The sequence below is a fragment of the Platalea leucorodia genome (genome assembly GCF_965183815.1).
Source record: "Platalea leucorodia genome assembly, chromosome: 4".
In the NCBI taxonomy this organism is placed as follows: Eukaryota; Metazoa; Chordata; class Aves; order Pelecaniformes; family Threskiornithidae; genus Platalea; species Platalea leucorodia.
This window is the reverse complement of record NC_138826.1, coordinates 59,994,621-60,020,622: the sequence shown is the minus strand read 5'-3', so window position 1 is coordinate 60,020,622 and position 26,002 is coordinate 59,994,621. Positions and strand designations below refer to the sequence as shown.

General features: G+C 38.7%; 1 protein-coding gene across 1 annotated transcript in view; it reads left to right on the top strand.

The window, feature by feature from the left end:
* The window catches only part of ERC1 (ELKS/RAB6-interacting/CAST family member 1), a 294,006-nt gene that overhangs the window by 224,227 nt on the left and 43,777 nt on the right, over positions 1 to 26,002 (top strand). The window contains exon 15 of the mRNA XM_082308445.1: positions 18,981 to 19,125. Within this exon, the coding sequence (XP_082164571.1) occupies positions 18,981 to 19,125 (145 nt within the window). The remainder of the gene's footprint in view (positions 1 to 18,980; positions 19,126 to 26,002) is intronic.

Here is a 26,002-nt window from a genome sequence, read left to right as displayed (position 1 = left end):
ACAAAATAATATTGACTAGCCATATTAATGAAAAACTGCCATTAACTTTAATGTTGTAAAGCTGTTACAGTATGATAGTCTTCTTGTTCTATAACATTCTTTTTCCCAGAGAGTCTTTTGGGCCATTACTCTCAGCAGTATTTTCTATAGGCTGGAATAGGTTATATTTAGTTTGTGTACTTTATTTCTGCTTTGAGAGCAGACTCCCTGCTCTATTTTTACATGAACTACTTCAAAATCTTTTGCAGCGAGGTGTACAAGACCAAAAACCTAAATGACTGACTTTTCTGTGAAGAGGGTATCTGTTCCAGTCAGGTTGTTACTGCTTTCCTCCCCTCAAAGTGACCTCTGCTATGAACATGCACTGGCCTCTGTCAGCGTCTTGACGGGGAAGAGGGGCTTTCATACATCTCTGAACACACTGTTCCCTTTGCAGCCAGTCGAAAAGGCGCTGATCTCTCTGAGGAGTGCAGCAACGGGCTCTGGAGCCACATGAAAGTTAGCGGTGTTAATCCCCTCGCTATGGCTTGTGGTAGACTTTGGTTACCACGCTACGCCACGGGTAACGCTTTCATAGGACACGCTCGTCTGGAGGGAAGGAAAAAAGTTCCCTTGGTATTTGCTATAACCTAAAAAAATCACCTGGAAAAGCTAGAGACTTTGGCACATTACTGAGCTTTTCATGGTGTCCCTGGCACGTTTGCTATTGTTGCACAATTGAGCTCTCAGGCCTAAACACCACGAACAGATGTCTTGATTGACATAGATGAGATATCGTTACATTTGAATAGACGATTATATAGAGTACCACCATCAAGTGGAGAGGACAGAGATCATTCTTATTTCTACCATTTATTCTATTACCAGTACCTTCCCTTTGTCCCTATCACACCAGTAAGTAAAAAAGAAAGATGTGTGAGAGGAAAAAAAAAAACAAACAAACTTAAATTTCCTTTTTCTTCTCTACTTTGTTTTGCATTGAAATCAAGTTAATAATAAAACATTACTTGTCAGAGTTTTTAAAATAAGATTGGGGATTACACATTCTAGATAAAACCTAAAAATCAAAACTTGCTTTTTCACTCCACCCTTGAAGCCATTCTGTACATCACAGTTAAGCACTTTGCTGCAAATGATTAGCTGGAAAATTCTTACGGATCTGCCGGTGCCAATTTCTATTTTATCTGAAGAGGATTTTGCTAAGCAACTTAAGGTGCTCTCCTGCCATAGTCCCTGAATATATTACTGTCACGGGTAAATAAGCTTTTCAAGATGAAATGATGTATAGGTTCTTTGGTCAAAGCTGTGTATGTTCATTTAATAAAAGACTAAAACGGCATAAGGCAACCCTGCGATTAGATAGTGTTATGATTACACTTCTCAACCTCTGCAAATTTCGCTTTGCAACCGTACAATGTTTTTTTTATTAAGTATGATTTTATGTGTATTTTTAAATAGATAGATGGAATGCTGAACGTTTTTCAGGAGTGTTTAATGAAAATTTAAAGCCATTTAGAAGAAAGAGGGAATCCTGTCCCTTAATACAGCTCTTTACTATATGAAATCAATGGGAAATTTTGTCTTTGGTTTCAAAGAGAACACCATTCATATTTGCTGTGGTGATGAAATGACCACTGTTTTTTCTTAATGCCAGCATTCAAATTATTAAAAACCTGTTCAATTATAAAAATTTGCTGTTTTCTGTTGGTAGTAAAATAGCGAGCATAATTAGAATTACTGGAAAAACATAGAAAGATCTATTCCTTTTTTTCCTTCAGTTCATTAAGGCACTTGAGGTATTTGCAGTATGCCTAAAATATTATTTTACTGGTTTGTGACATCCTTTATTATTAATTTGGATCACACAGGAATTGAACAGAAACGTTTTTGCCTCTCTTCTTAGAAAGGCACTGTGGCATTCCATATCTCTTTCTTTTCAATATAAGAAACTGCTGAAGATGTTATGCATGTGTTGGGGGTGGCACGCCAAGATTTCTGGTATCTAAGAACACTAAGAGAAGTTGGCTGAAGGGAATTTTGGCTCCTTGAAAGTTTAATAAATATTGGAATTCTGGTGAAATTCTAGAAGTTATGGAAATGCTAAAGCTCTGGAAGTGTTGCAGAATAGCAGGCAGGATTACTAACTTGCTATGAATTGATTAACTGTTACAATTTGTGACCAAATAATGAATAAGCTGATAAAAGATTCTGATAATGTGAAGAATTGAAGAATAGGCTTTTAATTAATACCAGTCAACTTGATTTGTATAAGATGTGTAGTGTCAAAAAAATGTTATGATTCCTTGATTATCTCCAAAGTTTGGTTTAAAAAAAAAATTTAACTTGTTCAATAGAAATAACTTGACGCATTAAATATAATTAGACTTCTGTAAATGACCAATTCCCAGCATTACGTATTAACGCTATATAGACAATATGCTTAAAGGGAGCATTATCTGTCAGCATTTACCAATTACAATTAAAACTGAACAGTGATGTTTATGTTTGAGCTTCATAGATTTTTGGTACTAGACTTGATGCTAATAATCATTTTGTCAGTGAGCTGGAAGTAAGTATAAAATGACAGTCAATGGCACCTGCAGGTGATAAAGAAAATGGCAGTGTTACCTAATGGTGAGAACAGACATGTAGGGCAATTTAAATTGCTTCTTAATGTGAACTCATTTACACAAAATGCATCTGAACATTAGGCATATAAATTAGAACAATATGGAGACTCTTGTACACTATTTTGAAAGGAATGACTTGGAAAAGATGTAGCAATGTTATGGGAAAAAAGCGGTGTGATGCTGGCGGCAGAAGGACTTTGGCTACATAAAAGTAGGATTAATGAGTATGAATAGAATGAGGATTTTACTTCTATTTTATGGGGTGGTTGATAGAGTTGTCACCATACTCTATAGTTCTAATATCTAGAAAATGAAATAATAGCGATATTAAAACACTGTTTATTCCGGTAGAGACAGTCAAAACAAGGATCATTATCTAGAAACTGAGGACAGAAAAATGAGGATTAGAAAGACATAGGATTTTATGACAGCAAAAATTATTAACCTCCAGGACAAACTCACAAAAGGATAGCAGCCAGTTCCTCATGGCTTTCAGTCACAAGTGGATGTCCTTTTCCTACCACCCCCCCCCCCCCCCCCCGAATAAGTTATTGGCTTCAATGGCAGCAACTGGATATGATGTAAGTATTTGTTCTGTCCAGGAAATCAGAGTGGATAAAATCAATGAATAAGCCTTGATTCTGCCTACTGTAAGCTCTGAAACAATCCACAAAAGTGAAAGAGATCCTTTAAGTAGGATAAAACAAAATAAAATAAGCAGGTGGAAGAAGTAGTTTTCCATGCAACTGTTTTTGCTTGTAGCAAAAGTAATCATGAAACAAATAGCTTCAGGAGGGTTCAGTCTTGGACAAATCTGATGGTTTTAGTGTTACTTACATCTGTTTTCTCAATCCTTCTCTTTTCCTCTTTCCTTATCTAGATTTTTTTCTTTTACTTTGACCAGTTCAATGGCATTCTTAACTTTCAGTGTTTGATGAATTCTCCCCTAAATTTCCCCAAAACTTCCCCTCGTCTGTCACTTTCTCTTATGTTCTTGTCCTCTGAAAGTCTTTCAGGTGTGTCTCGCTGTATGTAAGCTTCTTATTCCTAGCTATGTTTTCCATGAAGCAGCTTCCCAGGGACATGTTACCTTGTTTTGTCTATAGTTTTAAGATTTGAAAGAACTTTGAAGAGTGAAAATAATCAGGATCTCTTCCACTATTTGCAGAGTGATTGTACAGAATGACTTATTGTCAGCAACGCCATAGGGAAGCCTTGCCTTTTGGCAATAAATACTCGAAGGGACGCTTCCTTCCCTTTTCTCATTCATGCTCTTCGTTATTGAATGATGCATACTGAAAAAATATACCCGAGTGAAACTCTCATTCTGGTGATGCATTATGGATCTGAAGGAGGCAAAGCAAGTTTTTCTTCTGTCCCGCTTCATGGTAACATGGGAAGCTTCCATTTGAAGAGTGTCCTCTTGCTTCCAAGGAGAACAGCAGAAGTACAGTCAGCACGTACCTCACCTTTATCTGAGAGATGACTAGAATACGAGGCAGTCATGGCAGGTTGCTCCTCTACAGCCCAGAAGGCCTATGTGATTTTAAGTGTTTAGAGATAAGGCTCCCCAGTATAATATTTAGAGCAGAAAATACCCACTGCTTTGTTTCATGGCTTAAAATGAGTTTTCTCTTGTTCTTTCTCCTGAAAATGTAACCAGTGGCCTAAGAGCAAGATTACCCTTAGCTGAGAGTGAGAGTTTTCAGGAGTCCAACAATACCATCATCTCTGTCACCACCTCAATTTCTTTCCAGGTGCCAAACCCAAAATTCAGATCACAGTCCGTGATCACAATGAGAACATCTATATTACAACCTAAATTGCATGGCAGGTTCTTCAGCTTGCAAAAAAAATCCCTCTTGGTGAAGGACCTGCGTGCTAACAGAGAAACCAATGAGTTACCTTTCAGTTCCTTTGTTGCCTTAACATTTTGGGTCAAATTCTTACAGTGCAGAAGAGACCTAAAAGCTAAAAGAAAAGCAACAGATGGAGAATATCTGTTTCTCGGGTGGGAAGCTATGGCTGAAGAATAGGATTATATCAGTACACTGGCTCCATGGTCTTGTCACCACAGTAATCTGTTGCAGAAGGAGGTCGTTTCTAAAGGTGGTATTTAGCCTTAAATGCAGCAGGCCTCGGGCAAGCGCGGGCCAGCACGGAGAGGCAGCGGTGGGGCTGAGACCTATTGTTTCTCTAAGTGGTTGCAGGGCTGTCCAGGTGTCCTGATTTAAAGGCTGCTCCTTGAGACAGGAAATTGTATCTTGTTCTGAGGTTTACTGTAATAAAGTACATAGTCCTGGGGGAATGTGCTGCTGGGCCCATGAATCACTTTATGGGCTGGCTGTTCTGACCTCAGCCCTGTGATTTATTCACGCCATACCGCAGCAGGAATGGCAAAAATGTAACCGGCGCATGGTCTTCCCAGCCTCCCCCTGCTCCAACCCAGATGGGCCTGTAACTGGGAGGCTGCCATAAATCCATAAATGCAGGTTTGCTCCGAGCTGGCAGTTTCACTTGTCTTGCCCAAGAGAACTCTGCTGTGTGTCTGCTCGGGATTTGGTGGTAGGGGAATCCTCTTGCTTCTCAGGTGTTTCCTTCGTAGTTTTGTGGCCTTGTAGCTCCTCAAGTTTCTTGTGTGAAGAAGTGAAAATCTTGGTGCAATCGTGGCACTCTTAGGAAAAATAAGGCAGCTTGAAGTGTGCAAGATTTTGGTAATCCCCTTTTTCCTTTAAGCTAACAATAAATAAAAAAATGAGACCTGACTGTTTCCAGCTCAGGATGTCACTGTTTTACAGATGTTACCAGATGTAACTCGTACAATTCTTCTCTTAAGTAAATAGTAGTATTTGCATTTACAGAGGCAGTTAAATGATGTGCTCTTGGTCATACCACAAGCGACAGGCCTGAAGAACAGATCCTGACTGAGCTCCACTAAGCCATGTTTCTGTTTCAGTTGACTATGTTTATGTGTTTTGCAGTTAGCAGTTGTTAGTTTTAAAAATCTAACACTTTTCTTTGTTGGTGGTCTTTCCATCTCAGTTTTCAAAAGATTTATTCTGCATGAAGCATCCTTATATTTTTCCTGTAAATTCATTGGTCCATGCACTTCAGAAAATGCCCAGATTTTTTCCCGTTGTTGTGCAAAATACATGTTTCTTAAGGATAGTTTCAGGATTAAAAGTTGTCCAATTCACTCATGTTCACCCTGCCCCTGTTATTTTCTGCCCTTCTCCCCTGTGAATCTCCATACAACTAAGTGTAAATCTCCACTGTATATTCTTGCCATGAATTTGCCTGTTTTAATCTTATCATTTTAAATAGTTTAAACATTACAGGGAACTGACAGAAAGAACCATTTTTCCTCTAATAATTTGTAAATAATACTGTTAGAATGAAGAAGCTGTAACCTGTAAAGCAGTCCTCTTCCTTGCAACATGCTCAAATTTCTGCCTTACCCTTCTCATCCTGAAATCAGCTTTGGAAAATAAGCACAGTTTTTCCATAAAGGAGATAAAATTTAAACATCTTTAAATTTAGCAAGAAATCTTATTTCAAGAAATTAGCCTAGGCACAAGTCTGAGTACCTAAGTAGATGCCAAATGATACTTCTTAGCAATGGTGCAACCAATTAAAGGGCAACTATATCAAAACAAGCAAGAGGTTACTTACGAGAAGGTATGGGAACTTCCATTTATCTATAGTGCAGACAGGTTTTCATGAGAGCCAGTCTCTCTGTGTGATACAAGCTGATTTAAGTTTGTATCGTCTATTTCCTATCCTTGAAATTGGAGGTTTTTACTTTTTCTAAGATACTAGAGTTATATCCGTAAATTTACATATGATAATGTTTCCTCAATAAGGCAATTTTCATGGGAGTTTCGTTTAAACTACAGGATAAATGCAGCTTGAAATTTGTTCAGTTGAAAAGGTGTTTGTAGCTGGAATGTGCTAAAATGAGGCTTTTCCTATTCCCTCAGATATGAATGACTTGCTCTCTCACTTTCAACATGTTGCTGAAGTTTCATGTACTTGTGTCTCATTACAAAACAATAACAGCTTACTTTGAGATTGATGAGCTTCATTAATTTGTTTATAAAAACTCTTTAAATTTGTACATGAAAAAAGGCATTGTATAACAGAATGTATCATTATGTTTAGCCGGGATCTGATAATAAAGGGTTGTCAAGGGTCTGTTTCCATGGTTTAGATCAGGCTTAACAGTGCTTGTTCTGGAGCAGAGTACGCATGCTCAGTCTCTTAAACTTTTTACAGCATGCAGCTCCAGTTTCTTCTCATTCTTCCCATGAAGAACAGGGACTGCATAGAGATAAAAACAGAAGACAGTAGGATGCTCCCTACGTACTGTAGAATGCCGGTTGCTTTAAGCATCTGGAAAGTTGTTTATCTTCAGAGCTCATCAGAATATACTGTAGTGCCAATTCAAACAAATCTTCAGCACTAAGAGACTGCAAGTAGCTACACCTAATTTCAGACCCGGATCTGAAAAAGGAAATGAAATGAAACCTCTCAGGCCCCTTCTGCTGCAATTATGGAACTAAATATATCCAAATTTTATCCATAGCCCCTGACACCTGCTCCATTCCTGTCCTCAACCCTTTCAACAACTTCTGTTTGCTTAGAAACACTTTTTTGGCACTACTTAAGCAGCCGTCATTGAAGCTACCAGGAGCAGGAGGCAAAGTGATGCCTCAGTGCTGAATGAAACTGCTTCTATCCTCTTTTTCCCCTGATGCTGCTGGCCTTATCCAGACGCTTGGCTTTTCTTGTGCTTCTTTTTCAATCTGTCTCCTGGGCAGCAGCAGCAACCAGAAAAGACTGAAATCCAGGCAGTAAGCATTAAGATTGGGATGGAAGAGATGTCAGCATTAGTGCTGCTGTTGTTAGTACCACCAAACACCAAGACATCCTTTGCAGAGTTAATGTAAGCAGTCCCATATATATGTCTGACCTTATAGGAAATACATCTTTTTAGAAATCAGCCAAGGTGGTTCTGGAAGAGAGGCTTGGACCGTCATAGAAAAGAACCCTCAGAGAAGAGGGAGGAGGAAGTTAGGTGAGACACATCCAGGTTGGCAGTCAGACAGACAATAAATAATGAAAGCACTCTGTAACTCTAGCAAGAAAATTTGTTGCAATGCAGAGGAAAATTGAGATGTTTGTAAAAGAACAACAAAATGAAGTAGCTCTACACATCTGGTATGTAACATGAAACCAGATGTCAAAGGGATAATGACAATTAATGGGAAATACAATAATATTCACAGCCGGAATGGGAGTACAAGTTGTTCAAGAAAGCTAGAAATGAAAGTACAGGTGGCGTACATTAATGATACTGGCAATTCTGAGGAAATAAAAAAGTGATCGCATGCATGAAATAGCATTATTTCGAGTCAAAATAACATAAAGACCATAAAAGGAGTTATACAAAGGGAGTGGATGGTAGCCTCCTATGGATTTTAGATGTAGAGTTGTGCTGGATGTAAATAACATTGGAGAAACGTGTTTTTATGGGAGTCATCTGTTTATTGGATACAAATCAGAGAAACTGCTGGACTACTTAATATTTACTAGATCACCAAGACGTAATGTTGGTTTAAGACTTCAGGATTGTAATAAGTGTTGATGATACTAGTGAAGAAATCATCACCAAAACCAACTTCAGCTGTAGTGACCACGAATTGAGTACACGTATTTAAATAAAAAAACTATGCTAAACAAGTAAAGTTTTCAATTTCAAAGTAGTAAACTGAAAAATTAATAATATTAGGTAGCAAGTAAATTGGACAGAAGGACTCGGAGATTTGTGTATAGAGGATGCAGGGAATTTATTTAAATCAAAAGTCCAAAACGATGAGGTCTTTGCATCCCAAACAAAGAGGGAAAAGTGTAAGGAAGAGTTACAAACCTAACTGGCTGTGTATCTGCATCCAAAAGGGAATTAGCAGCAGCCTTAAAAATTGGTCAAGAAAGAGAAATGTTTCTGTGAGGCAGAAATTACAGGAATAAAACGAGAGTTGTGAAAACTCATGCTGAATTAGACCTTCCAAAGGAAATCAAAACAAATAGTACAACATTCTATAGCCACAGATATAAAAAGATAGGGAAAAGAAGTGGAACCACAATGCACTGAGGACAGGGCTAGTATTAACGATAGTATGCATACAGTCCCAAAATTAAATTAATGCCTTTGCCTTTGTTTCCAATGAGCAGACAGATAAAATATGAGGAAAGGAAGGTATGATGATGTAGCAGAATGAGTATGTCAAGCATGGAAACAAGACAGATGCAGAAAGAAGCGAGATGAATTATACTAACCAGAAATAACAGTCATGATATTCACTTAGTGAGGAGGTGGATTCTCTGTCAGTTTGTATCTTTGATTTGAGTCTAAAGGTTGGGTAGTTTTCTTAAAACAACGATGTTATAAATCATGACTTGGGTTTTTCACATGTTCAGAAACCACACTAAGACTGCAGTATTGCTGTCATCATTTGACTATATACAGCTGAAATGTCTTTGTACCATCTTTAACCTGGGGTCTGATTCACAAAGACATAATTGAAGAACAATTGTTTTCACTCTAGTAATTCTGGTTGTTTGATATGTTATAATCAATGTGAATTCCATGATTCACTGTTTTGGCAGTGCTGGCTTTGGCATGTAAGGGTTTGACACTGTCACAGCATCTTGAAGAACTGCAGTTCCTCCAGGGATAAGGAACCTGTGGTCAGATTTGTTCCTCCTGTTTATTCAGGACTAGGTTTTAACGGGATCGCCAGGCTTCAGGGATACACAGTCAGTGGTGTTGACACCAGGGAGGGGGCAGGAACCTGAAAATGGGAGGGCAGAACCATCTCTTTCAGCAAGAGCCCTCTCTCATGTCAGCTTAAGCCAATTGTGAAACCACATGCTAAGCTAAAGCTCAGCCTGTACTTGACCGTTGTTACAGGAAAAGAAACAAGAGCTGCTTTTCTTAAACGGTCATTTTTCAAAATCTGGTGGATGTATTCTGGTGGCCTGTATTGCCTGGACGAAAACTATGCCTTAAGTTTGTGCTCTATTTGCACTGCTGTTAAACTGCACAAGTTTCAGGACTTCCTTCTCAGAAAAGCCAGCTCTGAGGAACTTGAGAGCCTTGTGAGTACTTCTGTCTCTCATCCAGCTTCTGCACTGAAGGCTGGAAAAACAAGGAAAGTTGTCTTAAAAAAAAAAGCCTACCCTTAATAGGGACAAATCTCCCATAACATCAGATGCCAGGATTGAAGGTTCCTTCTAAAATGTGCCATCTTCGAGAACTCCCACTCTTCACAGGCAAGTATGTAAGGCTCATATACTATCAGTTTAGCAGCTGTGATATGCAGCAGCCTCTTTTTCACTGGAAGAATTAATCAATAAAAATAATTAAGGAAATGAGTAGTGGGTTGGAAAGTCCCCTGCGAAAGCTTTAGATTTTTTTCTGGACGTGCTGGCAGACACAGTCTAGAGCTGTACTGCAATGCTGAGTGCTCAGAGCTCAGACACAAGCAGGACTAGGAATTGCAAATCTTTGCCTCAGGTGCCAAAGTGGTAAAATTAAGATGGAAAGCTTAAGTAAAAGGGCTAAGACATTGCTGGAAAAGGTAATATAAAATATTTATGGGATTACTTGTGACTATATCAAATATGTTGAGGGAAAGGACTTTGAAAAGCATTGCTTATCAATCCTAGTAAGGAATGATGCCTCTGTGGTTCTAGACATTTAGGATGTCAGAGAAAATGTGTATAGGAAAGTGTAAATATGTTATCAGTATTTTTTTTTTAAAAAAAAAAAAAAAACAAGGACAGCACAAGTGGTAATGCTTCCCATGTCTAAAATTAACATTGATTATTATCACACCATTCATACAATGGAAAATTAAAGTGGCATCTCTTTTGTGACCACACAACTCTATTCACAAAGAACTTGTATTTTTATCTCTTGTTTTCCAGTTGTGGTCACTTGTATGCAATGACATTTAAAAGAACAGTAAAAAGGTGTAAATTCAAGAGGCTTCAATTTGCTGATGACAAACAACTTTTTATTTTCTTCTCACTTGGTTTGCTTAAATTTGCAATTCCTTTTTTGGTAGCTGTGAGAGTGTAGATCAGGGGTGAGAAAGACTGCTGACATGCCAGCCAGACAAGGCAAAGCTCATTCAGGAACCAAGTACAGGAATGGAAGGAGTGTATTATCCCTTTTGACTGAGGGTGTAAGGCTGTGTTTGGGAAATTTGCAGCCTGAGGTTTAATTATTCCCAGCTGTAATTAAAAGAACAGGTAGTAGTATTGCCAAGTTACATTTCTTTTCCCCACCTTCTTGCAGCAAGAGATTGCTACTGTTTCTTTTGGATAAATGTTTTGCTTACTTTGGGATACTTTGTGCTCTTCATATAGCTGCATCTTAAATACTGCAGAAATTGTAGCTGGTGCAGAATTTGGCAACTTGTGTATTAAGTAACGTACTGGTCTATTAGCATCTCGAAATGGTGTTCCCTGGTGTGACTGCCAGCTCTGCGAGAACTGCCTCCTCCCTGCCAGGTACTGCAGGTTCAGTAACCACACTGATGGGACAGTGGCTGTTAATTGCTGGGGTCTCAGGATGTTAGAAACTGGAATTTACTTTCCACGTAGTTCAGAGCAGTCAGAGTTTCTTGATTTCTGAAGATGTTCTATAACCAGCAAAAAAAGTGGAAAAAAGTGTTGAGTTTGGAACTGCCGCGGTAGGTATGTTGACGCAGTTTATGATGAAAAGGGTGATGTTAGCGTCAGGAGAGCTGTCCCGTTGGATCAGCTGTTTGGTGTGTTGTATTACTAATTACTTTTTAAGAGTTTATCAAGTGTGACCCACCCAAACAGTGTCATTCTACCAAACTCATGAAATTACTATGTACTGTGTCCTGACACCTTTATGTTCTAAGCTGTCGCCTGAATGTCTGCCTAGCTCTCATAATACTGCAATACTTTATCCGAATCTCTTTGCCTGCTAGTTCTTTACGTTGTTGTCACTTCATGGGAGGGTTTTTTTTTAAATTCATATGCAAATAATACAGTTCTTATTGTAATGATGATTTGCCATGGTAAGTTTTACAGGTGCCTGTGATAGAAAAGCTTGATCAGCGTTTTCTGTAGGCTTTGAGTAAATGCAGTGGACAAAAATCAGAAAACTGAAGCAAGTAGCAGCTCTTTCCTTGTGGGGCAACTGATGCCCTTATGGCTGGAGTGAGTAAACAGTTTATGAAACAGCAGAACCTTTCCAGTTTGAAGCCTTGTGTACTAAAGGCATAACAGCCATAATTACAGTTTATCTTAATAGGCCAGGCAGCTCAGTCATCCCTCACGGAAGAGCAACAGTCTCTGTTCAAGGAACTGACTGGATTGCTATGAGTTTGTAGCTACCTGAGCTCTCCAAATTTGTGTCAGACCCTTAAATGTTGTAATTTAATGCCAGTCGGAAGGAAAACAGATTTGATACCTATAATGAAACTAGGCCTAATGGAATTATCCCAGTTCCTTGGTGACATTAAAATCAAAGCTGCTGCTGATCTCAATATTGCTTTTATATGATCTCATCCACACTTTCAGAAATACTCCACACAGGAATAAATCTCGTAATTTGAAATAAAATTATATAGAACAATGTATTTATAACATTTCTATATGGAATTTGTGTTCTCTCTGACATACGTAAACATATTCTTTTAATGAATATGTATGGTTTTTATGTTTTGAAGCATCATTAATTCAGCACTATTTGCAGCCTGTTATTCTTTCTAATTATATGGCTGATAGATATTCCAGCGTTACGACCCTGAGAATTGTGCTGCAAAGCACAAAACTGCTTTTTAAAATTCACTTTCTGTTACGTTTTACCCAAAGGATTCCTCTCCTTTACGAAGAAGGAGCTGTGAAGGAATTACATAGTCTCCTGAAACCAAGTGCTGTAGAGAACCATTTAAAGACATCTTGATTCTATTAGGATTTGTAAGCCAGAGGACAAACTTGGCTACCTTGGTAGTTAAAACATTTTTAGTGTTGTGGGTGAAGCTTTTTTATTACTACATATTGGACTTATCCTGCTACAGCTTATTATCCAGGAATACAACATATTAGTCCTGCAGTGCTGGAGGTTACTGAGTAGTTAGAAAGTCTCACGTCCCCATTTGCAAAAGTATGTTGTGGTTCACCAAAGAGGAAAAAGAGGAATGAAACAAGACTGGTGTCCGAAGTACTCCAGGGAGATGTGTTACGGTTTTGACTACACTGCACACTAGGGTGTTTTGGTGCTAATGGGACTTTGTAACCGAATCTGTATGAGCTGTAGTTCCTTATTGTCTAGGTTCATTCAAATACTTGATCACTCAGACTACCAAGTCACTTATCCTCACCCAAGCCCGTACAAGAAATCTCACCTGTGCTGTGTATGTCTTTTTCTAGGGTCTCTGTAAGCATGTGTATGAGATGCTAACACCTGCCATTTTTGCTAAAGTCACTGCAGCTGAAGTTTCTCTAAGAAAAATATTGTTCAACATCTGAAGTTAAATGCTGTACAATTCTTTAAGCCCTTTCTTCTCTGCTATAGAAAGTTTTAGAAAATACTGCTTTGCTGGATGCCTTCTATTCCTAGAGTTTGTAGTATTAGTAATATGTACTAGTATTCTAGTTGTTCTGATTTTTAAGCTTCATTCAGAAAAGGACTGTTTCTGTGGTTGAGGGATATTCTTCAAGCTTTGCCTTGATTCAAGGCCTGTACTGAAAATGAAGCTGCAATTTAAACTGTTGCCATCTTGCCCAGTTCTCTTCCCAAAATCAGACATTTCCATTCAAGGTCTGAAGGAGATGTGCCTTTGCACACTATTCTTTGTTGTGTGTTGACAAAAGTATTAGAATGGCCAGTAAATGCAACAAGACAACCTCATTAGGAATGCTTCAAAGGCTCACGATATTTGGCATCAGAAGAATTCAGTCATGGCAATTTTCAGTGGCTTTTCAGGTCTGCAGTCATCGGTGCCTTCCATAAGACATTTCAGTCCTCTGGATCCATTTGTATCTCAGAGTTGGAGTCATTCATTATCACTATGTCCTTGGCATCAGCTGTAAGAGCTCTCCGTCCCAGCTGAACTGCAAACAGAATGGAGATCATGAATGAATCAGAAGTACTCCAGAGGCAGCTCTACTGCCATATAACTATTCTGTAGCCATCTATTTTAAAAAAGGCAAACCCACCTTTCTTTGCATTATTTTTTTTAAGACTGCAAACAGAGCAAATAATGTTGATATTGATCTTCAGATTATATCCACCATTATCCCTTAAGGATTGAACCTGCTGGTCTTGGTACCACTCCAGTCTGTGATGGTCATGATCCACATTCAGTGAAAGGCTTCAGCATAAATAGAAGAAAAAAAAAAATCCTCCTCTTTTTGTCCAATTCAGAGTTAATCCCAAATCTTTTTTCACTATATTTTCTACACTATTGCCATTTCAGTAATATTGGTAATATTCAGTCTGTTTTAAAGTCTGCTTACCTCTTGTGAGCTGCTGTACAGCTCAGTTCAGGCTACAGAACCTGCCCAAATGGAGAGATAAATAGGCAGCTTCCCCCCGCTGAGTTGCTGTTGCCTCAGCTACACTACTACCACTGTCTGAAATACCTCAGCTAACTTAAGTGAGCTATGTTTATGTAGTGACTCTGGCATTAGCTAGCATGTTAAAAGATCAACCATCTTGGGTTGCGCAGCAAGGACATGCTTTGCCTGCCTATTAGAACATGTCAGGACCTCCAATGTTGTGAAGTGAAGACATGCAATTTGCTGAAGAAGCTAAGCCTGTACCACTGACTGTTACCTAAACTGAAGCTGAGCCTCTGCAGCTGACTGCAGCACTCCTGACAGAGAGGTTTGTGCATGTGCCACTAGCACCATTCACACAGCAGCCGATTTTCTCCTTCTTGCCACCTCACCTGTCTTACAGCATGTTCTTCTGGTTTCCCTGGGGATAACAGCTCTCAAGAAGGGAAACAAGTCAGTTTTGTAGAGCTCTTTAATCACAACCTTTGACTTTTGCTTGGTGATATTTGCTTTTTGTGGTCTATTAGAATCATTTTAGCAATTCTAAGCTCTGTTGAGAACAGTAGCGTGCCATTACAAACATGTCTTCTTCCAGCAGAGCTGACAGTGACACCTGCACTTCTCTGATATGAAACAGTATACGTTTAGCTTGCAGAATTCAAAAATGCAGCTATGATGCACGTATCGCATCACCGGATATCTTTCTTGCTTGGGTTCTAACTTCATCCTTTTTCAGTTCCAGAAAACAGTCAGAAAGCCACAACGCCTGTCACCCCACTTCCTGACCAGCACCCCTGTCTCACACATGATATAGCACTGAAGGTTTGGCCAGTAGAATGTTTTTTCCTAAGGCATGGTGGCAAAGATTATTCAGCAAAAAATAAGTAATGGACTGCTATCTATATCTCATTGTCCTTGTCCTGGAGTTTTCACTTAAGAAGTAGAGATGGGCAACAAAGGATTTGATTGCAGAAGGTATGCTTTACGTGCTATTTGAGGCACCTCCAATTTCCATACCAGAGTAATGCCTATATAGATACTGTTACAGCGATATTCTTGGCTCTGATCCTGAATCATCAGCAAGGATTGCAGGTTTACTATTAAAAGAATAAGTGTTTCTTTAGAATCAGAACAGATTACTCTAAAGGAAGTGAAAATGACCAGAGCTCCAAGCCAGCCTGTCTTTCCCAGCATACCAATAGCTAGAAAGAAGCAGAGGTCATGGATCATGTTCTGTCACTTCACTCTATCAAGATTTTTCATGTTTCAGGCAGACATCCAAAATTGGATACTTTTCCATAAAGCAACAGAAACAAAGTGTCAATAATAATGCACCCATTATCAGTCGTTCCCGCACCTACAATTTTGATACTACAACTGGGAATCTGATGTGCATCTTTTCCTTTCTTCTACTCTTTATCTCCATTAAGTCATCAGAATATTTGTATTTCTTCATAGAATAAATGTATTTAGAGTATCTTTCGATTATCCTAAAGTGTCTAAAAAAATTGCCTAACTTTGTGGTATCATGTCTTGAAAGACAAGGAATAATTTAAGGTGCTAGTTTTTCTAGATATGATCTAGGCAGGATCCAAGTATTCTCTAAACTGGATCTGTCAGATTTTTGATATGCTGGTAGTCCAGTTAAAGCAGGCTTACTCTCTTAGTGTGTACAAGAAACACCTGTATAAATCCAGAGATAAATCCGCCCCACAGAAAGTCCATTGTGTTAAGTCCATTCTGCTGTCAGGTGGTGAACAATTGTGTCTGTTGAAACACACCTTTTCCTCATGGAATAGATGGTTCTTTCACATTTTTGATACGGGATATATGGCTTCAGTTGAGATCCTGATATTAGCAAACTTCTGTCTATGGGTAACTTCAGCAAAACTCTAGCAATTGTTGGAGTGACTGAGGGGATGAACGGAGATCTCATCTCAGCAGTGTTTTTTTTATGGTCTAGTTTCTTCTGCTAGCGATAGAGATCTTAAGCTTTCACTGGCATAAATATTTCCAAGAGCTCGGTCACTGACTGGGATCAGAAAGAAGCTAGGTCATACATCAGTCACCCTCTTCTCACCTAAACCTGTCATGTGTAAGAAAAAGTTGTTCTGCCATCCCAGCTATCTGAAAGCAGTCATGGACTTTCTCATCATGGGGTCAATTTTCACCCAGTGTCTTAGGAAAACTTCACGCCTTTCAAGTAAGAGCAGTATATTTTTTTTCCACCTGTAAAAAAATAACAAGAGCTTTTTAAATGTGGTGTCTCACCCATACAACTCTCAGAGAGAAACAACCTCAGAACCCGTCGATTTCTGCTCCGGGGCTGTGGAGACAGCGTGGCTTTTGCATAACCCTGCAGGCAAAAGTGCTGTGCTGGCTACTGCCAAGCTGGGTTAAAAGGCTGTAGGCCTTAGCTGCCTCTCAGAGGCTGCCTTCTCAGATCTGTCAGCAGGACTCCACGCGTAGTCGCTTCCTGGTCCCATTCTATTAAAATAATGTGTTGAGGGTTTTTTTTAAGAGGCAAAACAGTATTGTTCAAACTTTTCAGAACAAGGTCAAGAAGCAAATATAAATGCAGTTATTCTTACAGATTGGAGAAGGCATTACTAAGTAAGTATCCAGGAGAGTAAGTTCTTTGTCCAGCTGAGCTGCAGCCAATGCAAGCTATCTGACTACATCCTATGTATTTAGGTATGCATCCCCCTGTGCCCTTGACGTAAGCACTGAAGTACCTGATGAAGCTATTTCACTCTCCATCCTCAGAAACATTACAATATTAAATACATCTTTTCATCCTCACCAAGGTCATAAAACTTGTAAAGTTTGCAGCATTTTAACAGGTAAAAATTTCTGTACTCCAGTAGTGCTAGTCCTTTCCCTTTTCAGGCCTTCAGTTTAAAAGTCCAGTATATTAGATGCATGTGTTCAAAGCATCAATATTAAATAAAAGCATTGTCCATTTGTCCTATTCTTCTCAAATTTTCTCAGTCCTGTATTCTTTCACGTGGAGCTCAATGAGTACTTTTTGGAGCAAGTATTTTTGCTTTAGCCACAATTAAAAATTCCTAACTAAGATTAAGTTAAGTTGTTTAGAAACAAGATACAGGAAGAAGAAGAGAAAGCTATTTTAGTGCAAATAAGGTCTGCTCAAGGAGTGGTAACAAGTGAATCAGGAAAAGCAGATTTCATGTCACTGCTACCCTCAAGAGTTTGCCAGTGTGATCCTAAGTCACCTGATTGTGATGGGTCTTTATTAAAAAAGATCTTGACAACAAACAGAAAGATATATTGGTATAATTAAAAGCAATCTTAATAGTTTACGTTAAGCTTCTTTAACTTTTCTTACATCTTTAATAAAAGACCAAGCATTACAGCAGTGTTATTAGCATAATAATTGCTATTGACATGATTAGCAGGATAGTTTTAACACATTAGATTATTTTTAAAAATTCATTCTCTGAAATTAGCAATATTAATATTCTTTTGCTTATAAACTAGAGCAGGTAGAAATTTGGATTATTTGGGAATTTGGAATTTTTACTATTTTAACTGCATTTGCAACTAAATTTGTAGATGAAAGGTAGATAGGAAATCTGTAGTATTCAGAGTTTGTTTTTCATCATCACTCCTGCATGGTGCCATCTTTCACACTGCCACAAATCATTAGGACCTCATTTTATTCCTTCCTTGCAAGGTAATGGGAGGTGGCACAAGCCACCCCTATTGGGCAATAAGGCCAAAGTTTTCTTTTAGGACCTGTTGTACATCCTGATTTGGCCGCACCAGCGAAAGGTGAGAATTAAGGTCAAAAGACAGAAATAGTTGTTCTCCCTAACATAGAGCAATCCTTTGAGTTCATTTGAGAACTTCTGTTTTATGATCAGGACTATTGTCTTTGTCTCCTCTCTTGCCAGTATCTATAAAATGTTTCTGAACTCTATTTGTAAGAGGTTTTTGCTATTGGGAATTAGCATAGCAAGGTTGTGTTTCTATATCTAATTATAATTGTGCTTGAGCGTCATGATCTTGCTACAGAACATTCTTGCTTACACCATTTCTGCGAGGCTACAAAAGGTTTATGATGAGGGCAGACCTTTGTCTCAATTACTCAGGACATGCATCCAACAAGCTCATTATATTGGTTACTCACAAGAAAAGTCAAAGAATAGCTCAAGCATCCTTGAAGGCATCTATTTCAACATCTGTCACATAGCACAAAAGTGTCTGTGTCATCGTTTCCTTCTGGGAATACACTGTATTGTTCAAGTGATTTCAATAAACTTGTCACATGCCACCTTCCTTCTAAAACAGCTGCATGAATAGGCAGTATAACCTAACGTAATTTAACACAGAAGTCTTATGATTGGTCCAGTATTTGGGCATGTATTCTCAAAATCTGTTCTGGAAATGTTGAGAACACTATAAAGAATGAAAATGTTCGGCCAAAGTAATAGTAAATAGTAGTTATTAAAAACTGAGAAGCTGAGTGCAGAATAATAACATACTATTATATGTTTTTCTTATCCTATAAGCAATAATTTGGTATCAGCACAGTCATTTAGGGGGAGGCGGGTGGGCCTTGACTTCCTGCTCTACCAACGCACATATAACCATGACGAACATATTTATTACTGCTCTTCAGAGTTGCACGCTGCTACAGCATATATGGTATGTTTGACTCTTTGTAGAGGCTCCCTCTAAGTTTTGCAGGATAATAATGTATTTATATGTTTTTTTCAGACAAGAAGCCCTTCTTGCTGCCATTAGTGAAAAAGATGCCAATATTGCTCTGCTAGAACTTTCATCCTCTAAGAAAAAGACCCAAGATGAAGTGGCTGCACTGAAACGAGAGAAAGACCGTCTTGTGCAACAGCTCAAGCAGCAGGTGGGTAGAGGAGGTCTAGAAAAGAAACGGGTTAATAATCTCATGTGAGATTATTATCTTGATTTATGGAACTAATGATATATAATCCTGTCGTATGTTGGGATAGGAAGTGCATAAATAACAATTTCAAACTAGCTACCAGCCATGAAGCCTGTAAAACATGGTGGGGAAAGAAGTCTCAATGTTGAGGGAAGTTTCTTTGTGTCGCCGCTTGAGTAGTAAATGTGTGATAGAATGTATAGGAAACTGTGAATGAAAAGTACATTGGTTATTATCTTCTCCAGGCGCAAATAATCACAGATTCAGGGAAATGTAGTGATACTTCTTTTGCTGGTCTGTATTTGCCTTGTTGGGGAAGAAGCATATGTGGAAGAAAATTCTTCTTGCAGTAAAGCTCAAATATGAATGTGTTACACCACACAGTCTCTACTGTGATTTCTAATCTGCAACAGGAGCACCACATGGGAATGCCAGCTACTAGAGTAGAATCTGGGAGGTCTCGTGCTTGTGAGGAGATTGATCCTTTCTTCCTTCTATTTCTGGCCTCTCCCATTTCTAAGATCTTTTTGTGTTGGCATAACAATCAGAAAAAGTGTGTTTCTATTCAAGTATTTAATATTGTGTTTCAGTATTGAATGCAGTATGAAAAATACATTGCCAATAAAACACAGAGGAAGCAAAAGTCATCCCTGGCAGTAAGAGATTTAGGATCTTAAAAATCTGTGTAGATTGTTCACTTCAGCACTTCTGGGGGGTTTTTCTGAGTTATTCCCTTGCCACATTCCCTGTAATAGCACATGTGCTCCTGCCAATCCAGTATCAACTTCTTCAGTGCCACCAATTCCATTTTCATAAAGTTTTATGTGCAACATTTCATCTGTCAACCAGATGATTTGTGTTGCTGTCAAAGACAGTAAGATAAAAACAGGTCTGCTTTCTGATGGGGGATTTCTCTGCTTCTTCCTTAGGAAACACAAATAGGTTCCTGGCCTTGTGTTTTTATGATAATTATCTAAGGTTTAATTTAAGAACAGTAATTTTGATTGTTACACCAGCTTCAAAATGAGCAAGAAGTATAGTTTACAGTCTTGTATTATTTACTTTTGAGCAACAGTTGTAATTACTTTCTGTAATTACAATTGACCTCCTACTAGAACAGGATTCAGAAGTGGTCACAGCGATGTAAAGTACTTATTTTCTTCATGTAATTGTCTGTAGGCGTAGCAGCCTTAATATACATTACCACTTATTCCAAGAGAAATTGGAACTTTATTGCCAGTTCTTGTTGTCCTAAGATTAAATTCTAGCACTTTCATGCCCCTTGCCCTTCCCAGTTTCCTTCTGATTAGCCTTTGTGGGTAGATGGAACAATCTTTAATATTTTGTGGTGGGTTTTATTCTACTGAAAATTTATGTATATTTAATTAATGTATTAAGGTTATGATTATCTGTAATGACTTAGGTTTCAGTTAGGTGATTACATTGTTGTAGTTCATATCATTAGTTTTCAGTGCTGATAAGTCTTACAATATCATATGCTGTTCCTAAAAAGACATGGCCATTTCCTTTAAGGGTTCTCATTCTAAGTGCTTTTCTGTATAGGTGTGGGATACTTAATTTCCGAAATAAACTAAAACTGCAAAGGAGATTAATTTGAAATTGTTCTTGCTGTGAAGTGAGACCAGTTCTGAGCTGATGTTGGAACAATAGTCCTTTTTCAAAAAATTCATTGGAATATCCAAATGCCTTTGAAGTTTCTGGTTCCAAAACTGCCATCAGCTATAAAGACTCATCATTGTTGAAGATTGTTTAAGATTGTCATCTTAAAAACAAAATTAAGAAAGCAGAAAGTAATCTCAACACATCTGTGCTATGCGTAGTATAAATACAAGCTATATATAAGTAGGATAAATATGAAATCACAGATAATGGGACTGCAAGGTATTCTCCAGTGCATCCCCAATCCCCAAGGCAGAATATATGTTTATATATAAACAATCTAAACTATATTTAAGCCATACCTGAGAAATATTTATTTGACCTAATAGAGATTTGACACATCCTCCCTAAAATCTGTCCTACATCTTAAGGATGTGTCATCTTTTATCCTTTTTTGTGTGCAGCTTTCAACACATTGAAAGAAAAGCTCCTCAAAAGTTACTTATCATGGGACAGTACTACTCACCACATAAGTTACAGGGGATTTTTTTTCAGTACCAATAGCTTTGGTGTATACTTTTTCTGCATCAATTCAAATCATACCAACTTTGACAGCTCCAGAAGTAGGAGATGGGTCAGAAGAGACAGCTATGAGATTTTACAGGATCCTCATTACTGATATAGTCAAAGGGAATCTCATTTTTCCACATGCTTTGCAAATAATCTGTGTACTTGACCCTTGTGGTCCTCTTCAGTTATTACAGGTCACCAGCCTCATATTTTCCAACATGATGACTGTGCTGCTTCATCAATTTAAACTTTCTCTACATGGACCCTTTTCAACATCTTGAGAACAAAGGTCCATCTGTGTTTGCCAGCTCCACAGGACTATATAGCATTTCAGGAACTTCCTAAAAGTTCAGCTGTAATTCCTAAATTTGCAGTAGAAATTGTGAGTGAAAAATCTTTCAGACTTGCAGATGTATTGAACACAGCTGTTCAAGAAAGGCAAGTGATGCTAGTTAATCAAGATCTTCTGGAAGACTTTGAAAAGCAATTGTGGAGCCTAAAAAGTTTATTCAACCCTTCAAATTCAGAGCTGGGATCCTAACCTCAGTAATTCCTTCCTTCTGCCTTTACCATTGTTTCAGAGCTGTTGAGCTCCCTGATAAGTATTTGGTATTTCAGTCCATCCCACTTCTAGGAAATGCTTGGACTTTGTGGTGGGGAAGCAGCTCATTTGGTTGGCTGGCAGGCACAGCTGACTAAAAGGTTCCCGTTTCCATGTACATAGACTGCGAATAGATATGCTGAGCAATATCGGAAGGTGGTGCTGTGGTAGGTACCATAGGCCTGATTTCTGCACCTCACTGCAAACTGGAAAGAGCCTCTGACAGAAATAATGCTTTAGGAAATCAGTTTTTTGCCACGCTGCAATAGTGAGTCTGAATGGATCCAAGTGTGTATAAGATTCATACTATGCCTTTTCATTGCTTGTGCTGGTTATCATTGAGTTGCTACAATGGCTACCACTGTTAGCAGACTGACTTACTGTTCTTAGAGTGCAGAAAGATACAACTCTCTCCCAAAACAAAAACTCATTCTACTGATGAGCCTCAATTTATTTCGTGAAAAAAACAATTCCAACTTCTTCAGCCCCGCAATTTCGGGTGATTTTTATTTATTTAAAAATATTGGTGAAGACACATAGATTAATCAAGGAAAGTTTGTACAGATTCTGGAGGACTCTGCGGTTATTCCTTGCTTTAAGTCTCCTTTGTCCCTTCCCAACACTGTGTCACGTTCCTGGTCTCTCGCATGGGAAGGGTATTACTGCGAAAAAGAGGGAAGGACTCCTGCCAAAGACATTTTGGTTCTTTAATTTCTTTAAGTATGTGTATTAAAGTTTGGATGAAGAGAGGCATTTCGGAAAGAGGATATGGCATCAATGTTGTTTTAATTTAGAGTTTCTAGGCTCTGAATTGCAGGAATGTGCCTCAATATAGAGACCATTTCCTAATGAGGCACTCGGCATTGACCAGGCTTTCCAGTAAATGGAGCTGCCTGTTTCATATTGGTTGTCAGTTTGTATGAGGGATTTCCTCTATCATCGGAAAGGCAGGCCAATTGCAGGGTGAGGGTCACCAGCTAATGTGGTCCCAATTTACTTCCTCCCAGAGTACTTTGTCTCCATGAGTAGTTCATGGAGAAGCAGTGGTTGGGAGGCTGCTTCACCAGAGGGGGCCGGGGGCTGATGCAAGAAAACAGAGCTGAAGGTTGTCTAACAAAGTCCAGATGTAGCGTGGCGAGCGCCAGCCAGCGTGCTCGGATTATACGCCATACAGAAGCCCCCGCGACGTGTGTCATGCTGGAATTGACGGAGACCCAAGGAGCTTTGGCCTGCTTTGTGGCAGCACATCCACTGCTCATCTGTTAGAAAGTAGCCTGTTTGCCATTTATTCCTTTCTTTGTCAAGCAAAGTTTTAACAATCAGGATATATTTCTTGTAACAGGGCGAAGCGCTACTCTGCAGCTTTGGGTTGTAAAGGGAAGGCATATCTGAATGGGCTGAGGTTTTCCTGTCTGTGGGCTTTGAGTCTTAAACGCTTGGGGTTTTCTACTAGGAGCTGTTTGGAGCAAAGATTGTCATTTTCTGTGTTTGTACAGTGTCTAGCACAGCGGGGGCCCGACTTGACCAACATCTCTAGGCACTACTATGCCGTAAATATTAAGTAATAGTGGTGAAATTTTTAGGAGGCTCTGAACTGTATCAGTGTCTGTTTTCTGAGAGCTTGGAGTATTATTCAGTTGAATTGTTTGTAAATCACTGTATTCACTTGTATTATTATATAATGTTTCATAATTATTCTCAGTTCTTTTATAATATACTGTAGCAGAAGTTACCAGGAACTAGCTTGATTCAGTGTTACTGATGATCTCAAAATTTTCATTTTAAATGGTGTGACTCCAGGATAGGTTAATACTGGGCAGGTATGTTTTTATTATGCTGCCTTTTCCTAAGTAAAAGTAATTTTCAAATCAGTTCCTCAGTCTTTTAAGAAAATGTTGAGTTTTGATCCTACACTGTAGCATGCTTGCAGAACCACCCAGCTAAGCTTTCTCCACATATTTCATAAACATATATTTTCGTCTGTCACACAGATTGTTAATGAAAAATACTGAGTAGTACTGGGCTCAGGACAGAGCTCCATGTAACCCACTTGATTTATTCAGTTCTACCTGTAATCTGTACTTAAAGACTATTAGTGAAGGAGACCTTCAGTCTTGAGAAGTGTTTTCTATGGCTCATCTGTCTTTATCATTATGTCATTGTGCATCTGTAGTGTCCCTTACTGCAATTCAAGCTCATTACTACTTTTTCTATCTCTTATGGGCATAGAAGGAGAGAAAAAAAAAAAAAAAAAAAAAAAAAAAAGAGACTATTTCTCTGAGCTTTTTAGCAGCCCTTTTGATTTACCCAAAGGTATCTCCTCTGTGTTATTCTCTAAATTGGGCAGTCTCAGTTCTTCCATTTTTCATGTGTCTTGCTTTCTAGATATTTGATCATTCCAGCTGTTCTTTCTTAGATTTTATTTGATTTGTCTTTTTTCTTTCTCCAAGTGTGGTATCCGAAACTGGACAAAGCTCAAAAGGAGGCCTTTCCTTAGCTGAACTTGTTCATGAGCATGTCATGTGAGACAGTGTCAGAAACCTTAATGGAGTCTTCCAAAACCTCACCAGTTCCCACAGGTTCCCAAAAATAACCATTAATAGCTTTCATTATAGTAGATAAACTCTTTCCTAGTATAGCATAGTCAGAACTAGAAAATTTGAAGACATCTTATTTTTTTTGAGTATCATCTCGTTTGTTCTTTTCCTTTTCCAACCTAAAATGATATTCTCTGAGTACTGAAATAAATTTTGTTAAGTCGCCTGAGTAAAGTTTCTAGTGAAGACTGACACAGAAGAGGCATGAGCACTTTGAGCTTTATTTTTTGATAGCTTTCACTTTTGACTGAGTAGAAGATCAACCTTTGTCTTCAGTTTCCTTTTCATTCGAATGTACATCTCTAATGTCTACTTTTTCTCCATTAATACTTCCTTCACCTTTCCTGTTCTTGCCATATACACTCTTGCTGTTCGCTTATGCTTAACTTAGTGAACAGAGCTCCTTTCTGTTTTAGTGAAGGGAGATAAGAAACCTCATGCTATTGAAAGTATGGGTCATGTAGTCAGCTTGCTTGCCATTCAGAGGAATCTTTAATACCTGTCGTTCCCTTCTACTTCTGTCTCCTCATCGTGATCGTTCCTTCCTCTGTGGGCCAGCATGAATTGAGGAGCTGTTATTTACCATTCCCATAAATTGAGAGGAATTATTTGGTGATGACTAGTAGTATTAGTAGTTGGCATTTATGCAATATTTAATATCTATTTAATCTAGCCATGCAAGTCCCAAAGCTGTTTTCTCTGTGCTACTTTGTGCTTCTTCCCTGCGAAGATTTTGGCTGACTTTCCTTATGAGGCCAAGGTACTGCAAAGATTTGTTTCTCAAGAAAATGTGGTTCATGGGATCATGAGGAAAAGGAAAGAATTTTAGATTCCAGAATAGCTTCTCCCCCCAAAAATGCTAGTTTTCCACTGTTACTTGTTTCCCTGGAAACCCCGCACACTGACACCTGACACTCCTCTGCTGCGAACTTTTCCAAAGTGAAGTTCCACTGGTTGGAGTCATTTCTCTTTGTAACAGGAGAATGTAAAACAGGTCAAAGGAGACTGACAGGCAAGCGTTTTCCTCTTACTGCCATGGAGCTGTATCGGCATGACCACACTTCTGGCAGTTTTTATTACCGCCCTGCCTGATGAAATAATACAGATTCTGTGAGGCCTGCAGTTAGTCTTTGCTTTGCCTTAGCTGCCCTGATTTGAAACCATGTCTGATGAGAGTGATTACCCTATTAGCAAACATATTTATCCTTCAGGTGACATGGATACAATCACTGCAGGTAATTGCTAAATGTAGTGCTATTTCTGTGACAGAACCACCGTTGTTCTCCAAGAGCATCTGAGAGGTCCCAGCAGTGCGATGGTGCCCACTGAAGTTTAATAAGTGGAGGTACCTCTCAAACCATTGTCAGAAGGGGATTTAGGAAGTCTAGGAAGATGTATTTAAGTTGTCCGACTGTGGTGGTGTTGGCTTCTTTATAGCTGAGAAAACAAA